The 7500-nt window shown below is 47.4% G+C and overlaps 1 protein-coding gene across 2 annotated transcripts in view; it reads right to left on the bottom strand.

Moving 5' to 3' along the window:
• Positions 1–7500, bottom strand: part of LOC118943851 (C-terminal-binding protein 2-like) — a 71046-nt gene that overhangs the window by 26916 nt on the left and 36630 nt on the right. For both annotated transcript variants that reach the window (XM_036960042.1, XM_036960043.1), the window contains exon 2: positions 3305–3459. In XM_036960042.1, coding sequence (XP_036815937.1) covers positions 3305–3459 — 155 coding nt within the window. The remainder of the gene's footprint in view (positions 1–3304; positions 3460–7500) is intronic.

The raw sequence follows: 7500 nt of genomic DNA, 5'->3' as shown, positions 1-7500 counted from the left end.
CCCCTCCCTCTCTCCTCCTCCCCTCCTCCCCTCCTCCTCCTCCTCCTTCCATCCTCCTCCTCCTCTCCCCCTCCTCCCCTCCTCCTCTCCCCCTCCTCCTCCTCTCCCCATCCCCTCCCTCTCTCCTCCTCCTCTCCCCCTCCTCCTCCCCTCCTCCTCCTCCTCTCCCCATCCCCCACCAAGGTCTCTGAGATGAGATGGACTGAATCTTTATGCAGATTCTGTAGTCTTTTTCATACCCCATTGTCCTAAAGCACACACACACACACACACACACACACACACACACACACACACACACACACACACACACACACAGACACACACACACACACACACACACACACACACACACACACACACACACCACCCCCCTACACATCACCCATCACACACCAACCCCCCTACACACCACCCATCACACACCAACTCCCCTACACATCACCCATCACACACCAACCCCCCTACACATCACCCATCACACACCAACCCCCCTACACATCACCCATCACACACCAACCCCCCTACACATCACCCATCACACACCAACCCCCCTACACATCACCCATCACACACCAACCCCCCTACACATCACCCATCACACACCAACCCCCCTACACATCACCCATCACACACCAACCCCCTGCACATCACCCATCACACACCAACCCCCCTACACATCACCCATCACACATCACCCCCCAAGATCTGGTATATTCTTGGCAGCCCTTTCTCTCTTTCTTTCTCTCTCTCTCTCTCTCTCTCTCTCTCTCTCTCTCTCTCTCTCTCTGTGTGTGTAAAGATCTGGTATATTCTTGGCAGCCCTTTCTCTCTCTCTCTCTCTCTCTCTCTCTCTCTCTCTCTCTGTGTAAAGATCTGGTATATTCTTGGCAGCCCTTTCTCTCTCTCTCTCTCTCTCTCTCTCTCTCTCTCTCTCTCTCTCTCTCTCTCTCTCTCTCTGTGTGTGTAAAGATCTGGTATATTCTTGGCAGCCCTTTCTCTCTCTCTCTCTCTCTCTCTCTCTCTCTCTCTCTCTCTCTGTGTGTGTAAAGATCTGGTATATTCTTGGCAGCCCTCTCTCTCTCTCTCTCTCTCTCTCTCTCTTTCTCTCTGTGTGTAAAGAGCTGATACACTATATCTAAAAAAAAGTATGTGGACACCTGACAGGTGTATAAAATCGAGCACGCAGCCATGGACACTGCTGAAGCTGGGGCACAATAGGGACCCAACCGTTTCCGACGGCGTCGCTCAGCCATGCAATCTCCATAGACAAACATTGTCAGTAGAACAGCCTTACTGAAGAGCTCAGTGACTTTCAACGTGGCACCGTCATAGGATTCCACCTTTCCAACAAGTCAGTTTGTCAAATGTCTGCCCTGCTAGAGCTGCTCCAGTCAACTGTAAGTGATGTTATTGTGAATTGGAAACGTCTAGGAGCAACAACGGCTCAGCCCTGAAGTGGTAGGCCACACAAGCTCACAGAACGGGACCGCCGAGTGCTGAAGTGTGTAGCGCATAAAAATCGTCTGTCCTCGGTTTCAACACTCACTACAGAGTTCCAAACTGCCTCTGGAAGCAACACTCACTACCGAGGTCCAAACTGCCTCTGGAAGCAACACTCACTACCGAGTTCCAAACTGCCTCTGGAAGCAACACTCACTACCGAGGTCCAAACTGCCTCTGGAAGCAACACTCACTACAGAGTTCCAAACTGCCTCTGGAAGCAACACTCACTACCGAGGTCCAAACTGTCTCTGGAAGCAACACTCACTACCGAGTTCCAAACTGCCTCTGGAAGCAACACTCACTACCGAGGTCCAAACTGCCTCTGGAAGCAACACTCACTACCGAGGTCCAAACTGCCTATGGAAGCAACACTCACTACCGAGGTCCAAACTGCCTCTGGAAGCAACACTCACTACCGAGTTCCAAACTGTCTCTGGAAGCAACGTCAGCACAAGAACTGTTTGTCGCGAGCTTCATGAAATGGGTTTCCATGGCAGAGCAGCTGCACACAAGCCTAAGATCACCATGCGCAATGCCAAGCGTCGGCTGGAGTGGTGTGGAGCTCACCACCGTTGGACTCTGGAGCAGAGGAAACGCGTTCTCTGGAGTGATGAATCACATCTCACCATCTGGCAGTCCGATGGACAAATCTGGGTTTGGCGGACGCCAGGAGAACGCTACCTGCCCCAATGCATAGTGCCAACTGTAAAGTTGGTGGTGGAGGAGGAATAATGGTCTGTTTTTCATGGTTCGGGCCCCTTAGTTCCAGGCAAGGAAAATCTTAACGCTACAGCATACAATGACATTCTAGATGATTCTGTACTTCCAACTTTGTGGCAACAGTTTGCAGAAGGCCCTTTCCTGTTTCAGCATGACAATGCCCCCCAGTGCACAAAGTGAGGTCCATACAGAAATGGTTTGTCGAGATCGGTGTGGAAGAACTTGACTGGCCTGCAGCCCTGACCTCAACCCAATCAAACACCTTTGGGTTGAATTGGAACCCCGACTGTGAGCCAGGCCTAATCGCCCAACATCAGTGCCCAACCTCACTAATGCTCTTGTGGCTGAATGGAAGCAAGTCCCCTTGCAGCAATGTTCCAACATCTAGTAGAAAGCCTTCCCAGAAGAGTGGAGGCTGTTCTAGCAGCAATGTTCCAACATCTAGTAGAAAGCCTTCCCAGAGGAGTGGAGGCTGTTATAGCAGCAAAGGGGGGGACCAACTCCATATTAATGCTCATGATTTTGGAATGAGATATTCGACGAGCAGGTGTCCACATACTTTTGGTCATGTGGTGTATATTGAGAAACAAGAGAAGCCTCTCTCAGAATAATGGAAGTGAAATAGTAGGTACCGTAACCCTGCACCAAGTGACATCACATCGTCATGAGAACACTACTGTAACTGGCTGAGAAGACCATAAAGGACAACAGTGAAGTTTCACAAGTTAGCACCAGGAGAGAGGAGAGGAGAAGAGGGAGGGAAGAGAGGAGAGGAGAGGAGAGAAAAGGGAAGGAGAAGAGAGGAGGGGAAAGGAGGAGAGGAGAGAAGTGGAGAGGGTGAAGAGGGGAGGAAAGGAATTGAGATGAGAGGAGACGAGGGTGAAGGGGAGGAGATGAGATGAGCGGAGAGGAGAGTGGAGGGGAGGGTGGAGGGGAGGGGAGGAGAGAAGAGGAGATTCAAGGAGAGGGGGAGGAGAGGAGGGGGAAGAAAGAAAAAAAATGTGCGTGTCGGCTATCCATCTGCTCTTCAGCAAGGGTGTGAAAGAGTGTGCGTGTGTGTGTGTGTTAGTTACTCCACCTTCTCGTGTATCTCCTGTGTGGACTGTGCGTCACAGAAGGCGACGGTGGCCAGGTCTTTTAGGATGGGCATCTCCACGGTGCAGTCACGCCCGTCCAGCAGGGCCACTAAGGGGCGAGGGTGCATCGGCCCGTTCATGATCTGGGGCCGGATACCTGGAGAGAACACCGACAGGGGACAGAGGAAGAGAGGAGGGGTGAGAAACCGAAACCAGGATCCCATCTACAAGACACTTGTTCACTTCCAATACAGGAACATAACCCAAACCAGAACCAAACGTGAGGCAGCCCATTCACAGGTACCGTTCTGATACAGTCAGTCAGTGTCTCGTTTTGACTCATTGACGTCCCTACAGAGGGGAAGGAGAGGAGGAGAGGAGGAGAGGAGGAGAGGAGACAGACAGTGTATTGGATACTACTGGAGGTGAACATATGACTGAACAACTCCTGTCAACAACTCTTGGCCTGCCGATCATGAGGCGCTCCAAGATCTGATCAAGAATCAGCTTTTAATATTCAGCCTGGAATCGGTGAATTCACGTGTGTGTGTGCGTGCGTGTGTGCGTGTGTGCACGCGTGCGTGTGCGCGTGCGTGTGCACGTGCGTGTTGGCTAATGAGGTTGTAGAAGGTGGCAGTAGCAAGGCTGAGCTAACAACACAGCTGGATAAATCAATGCTCTGACAACTCTGGATTAGCATCCACAGTTTGATTTACAGTAATCTCTCTCTCTCTCTCTCTCTCTCTCTCTCTCTCTCTCTCTCCCTCTCTCTCTCTCTCTCTCCCTCTCTCTCTGTCTCTCTCTCTCTGTCTCTCTCTCTCTCTCTCTCTCTCTCTCTCTCTCTCTCTCTCTCCCTCTCTCTCTGTCTCTCTCTGTCTCTCTCTCTGTCTCTCTCTCTCCCTCTCTCTCTGTCTCTCTCTGTCTCTCTCTGTCTCTCTCTCTCTCTGTCTCTCTCTCTCTCTCTCTCTCTCTCTCTCTCTCTCTCAAGGGGTTTTAGTGGCATGGGAAACGTGTTAACATTGCCAAAGCAAGTGAAATAGATAATAAACATAAATAAATAAATAAGCATAAATATGGGTTGTATTTACAATGGTGTTTGTTCTTCACTGGTTGCCCTTTTCTTGTGGCAACAGGTCATAAATCTATGTGATGGCACACTGGAATAACACCCAATAGATCTGGGAGTTTATCAAAATTGGGTTTGTTTTCAATTTTTTTCATGAGCCAGGTCCGCCTAGGGTGGCCTTTCTGTTCGTTCCATTTCTGCCTTCTGTTGTCATGGTGATCAGTTAACGGGCTCGGCCGGGGTTCTAAATGCTCTTTATTTTCAGCGGCAGGCAGGCAACATCTGTGCCGGGAGTTAAGTGAGGAAACCGGTAGGCCTGAACAACCTTTCTGTTCAACAAAATAAGAAAAAAAAGGATATTTCCTTCACACATAGAATGACAATGTGACTCAGGTGACACAGACAGAGGGGTCTGTAAGGAAGGTAGTACCGGGGCTATGTTCAGCTTCACACATAGAATGACAATGTGACTCAGGTGACACAGACAGAGGGGTCTGTAAGGAAGGTAGTACCGGGGCTATGTTCAGCTTCACACATAGAATGACAATGTGACTCAGGTGACACAGACAGAGGGGTCTGTCAGGAAGGTAGTACCGGGGCTATGTTCAGCTTCACACATAGAATGACAATGTGACTCAGGTGACACAGACAGAGGGGTCTGTCAGGAAGGTATTGCCTGGGCTGTGTTCAGCTTCACACATAGAATGACAATGTGACTCAGGTGACACAGACAGAGGGGTCTGTCAGGAAGGTATTGCCTGGGCTGTGTTCAGCTTCACACATAGAATGACAATGTGACTCAGGTGACACAGACAGAGGGGTCTGTCAGGAAGGTATTGCCCGGGCTGTGTTCAGCTTCACACATAGAATGACAATGTGACTCAGGTGACACAGACAGAGGGGTCTGTCAGGAAGGTATTGGCCGGGCTGTGTTCAGTATCACACATAGAATGACAATGTGACTCAGGTGACACAGACAGAGGGGTCTGTCAGGAAGGTATTGCCTGGGCTGTGTTCAGTATCACACATAGAATGACAATGTGACTCAGGTGACACAGACAGAGGGGTCTGTCAGGAAGGTATTGCCTGGGCTGTGTTCAGTATCACACATAGAATGACAATGTGACTCAGGTGACACAGACAGAGGGGTCTGTCAGGAAGGTAATGCCTGGGCTGTGTTCAGCTTCACACATAGAATGACAATGTGACTCAGGTGACACAGACAGAGGGGTCTGTCAGGAAGGTATTGCCTGGGCTGTTTTCAGCTTCACACATAGAATGACAATGTGACTCAGGTGACACAGACAGAGGGGTCTGTCAGGAAGGTATTGCCTGGGCTGTGTTCAGTATCACACATAGAATGACAATGTGACTCAGGTGACACAGACAGAGGGGTCTGTCAGGAAGGTATTGCCTGGGCTGTGTTCAGCTTCACACATAGAATGACAATGTGACTCAGGTGACACAGACAGAGGGGTCTGTCAGGAAGGTATTGCCTGGGCTGTGTTCAGCTTCACACATAGAATGACAATGTGACTCAGGTGACACAGACAGAGGGGTCTGTAAGGAAGGTATTACCGGGGCTGTGTTCAGCAGGACGGAACATTTTGGAACGTTCAGATAGAAATATGCTACGTAGAACAAACACGCATCTCTGACATTGTAGAATAAGGAATCACGTCAGTTCTATTTGTGGTATTTCTATTTTCTGCAAAGTCTGAGAACGTCTTCCTAATGAACACGGCCCTGTTCTGGCAGAATTGAGCTCACCTGAGATCAATTTTGAGTCTCAAGGCAAAGGGTCTGAATAATTATATAAATAAGGTATTTCTGTTTTTAATTTTGAATAGATTTGAAAAAATGTCTAAACCTGTTTTCGCTTTGTCATCCTGGGGTATTGTGATGTCATCCTGGGGTATTGTGATGTCATTATGGGGTATTGTGATGTCATCCTGGGGTATTGTGATGTCATTATGAGGTATTGTGATGTCATCCTGGGGTATTGTGATGTCATTATGAGATATTGTGTGTAGATTATTGAGGAAAAAACTTAATTTACTCCATTTTAGAATAAGGCCGTAAGGTAACAAAATGTGGAAACAGTCAAGGGGTCTGAATATTTTCTGAATGCACTGTATAACCCTGTTCACACTGCACTCCCTCTGGCTGCCTCTGAGCCTCACACATTAATAATGACACAACAGGAGACCTCCATGTAAACACTGTTTCAACAGCACACCAGGCAGATTAGTTTACTTCAAACTCCCCTATAGATCTGATTAGTTTACTTCAAACTCCCCTATAGATCTGATTAGTTTACTTCAAACTCCCCTATAGATCTCAGATTAGTTAACTTCAAACTCCCCTATAGATCTGATTAGTTTACTTCAAACTCCCCTATAGATCTGATTAGTTTACTTCAAACTCCCCTATAGATCTGATTAGTTTACTTCAAACTCCCCTATAGATCTCAGATTAGTTTACTTCAAACTCCCCTATAGATCTCAGATTAGTTTACTTCAAACTCCCCTATTGATCTGATTAGTTTACTTCAAACACCCCTATAGATCTGATTAGTTTACTTCAAACTCCCATATAGATCTGATTAGTTTACTTCAAACTCCCCTATAGATCTCAGATTAGTTAACTTCAAACTCCCCTATAGATCTGATTAGTTTACTTCAAACACCCCTATAGATCTGATTAGTTTACTTCAAACTCCCATATAGATCTGATTAGTTTACTTCAAACTCCCCTATAGATCTCAGATTAGTTAACTTCAAACTCCCCTATAGATCTGATTAGTTTACTTCAAACTCCCCTATAGATCTGATTAGTTTACTTCAAACTCCCCTATAGATCTGATTAGTTTACTTCAAACTCCCCTATAGATCAGATTAGTTTACTTCAAACCCCCCCATAGATCTGATTAGTTTACTTCAAACTCCCCTATAGATCTCAGATTAGTTTACTTCAAACTCCCCTATAGATCTGATTAGTTTACTTCAAACTCCCCTATAGATCTGATTAGTTTACTTCAAACTCCCCTATAGATCTCAGATTAGTTTACTTCAAACTCCCCTATAGATCTGATTAGTTTACTTCAAACTCCCCTATAGATCTGATTAGTTT

The sequence above is a fragment of the Oncorhynchus mykiss genome, chromosome 23 (genome assembly GCF_013265735.2).
Source record: "Oncorhynchus mykiss isolate Arlee chromosome 23, USDA_OmykA_1.1, whole genome shotgun sequence".
In the NCBI taxonomy this organism is placed as follows: domain Eukaryota; kingdom Metazoa; phylum Chordata; class Actinopteri; order Salmoniformes; family Salmonidae; genus Oncorhynchus; species Oncorhynchus mykiss.
This window is presented reverse-complemented; position numbering and strand designations above follow the sequence as displayed.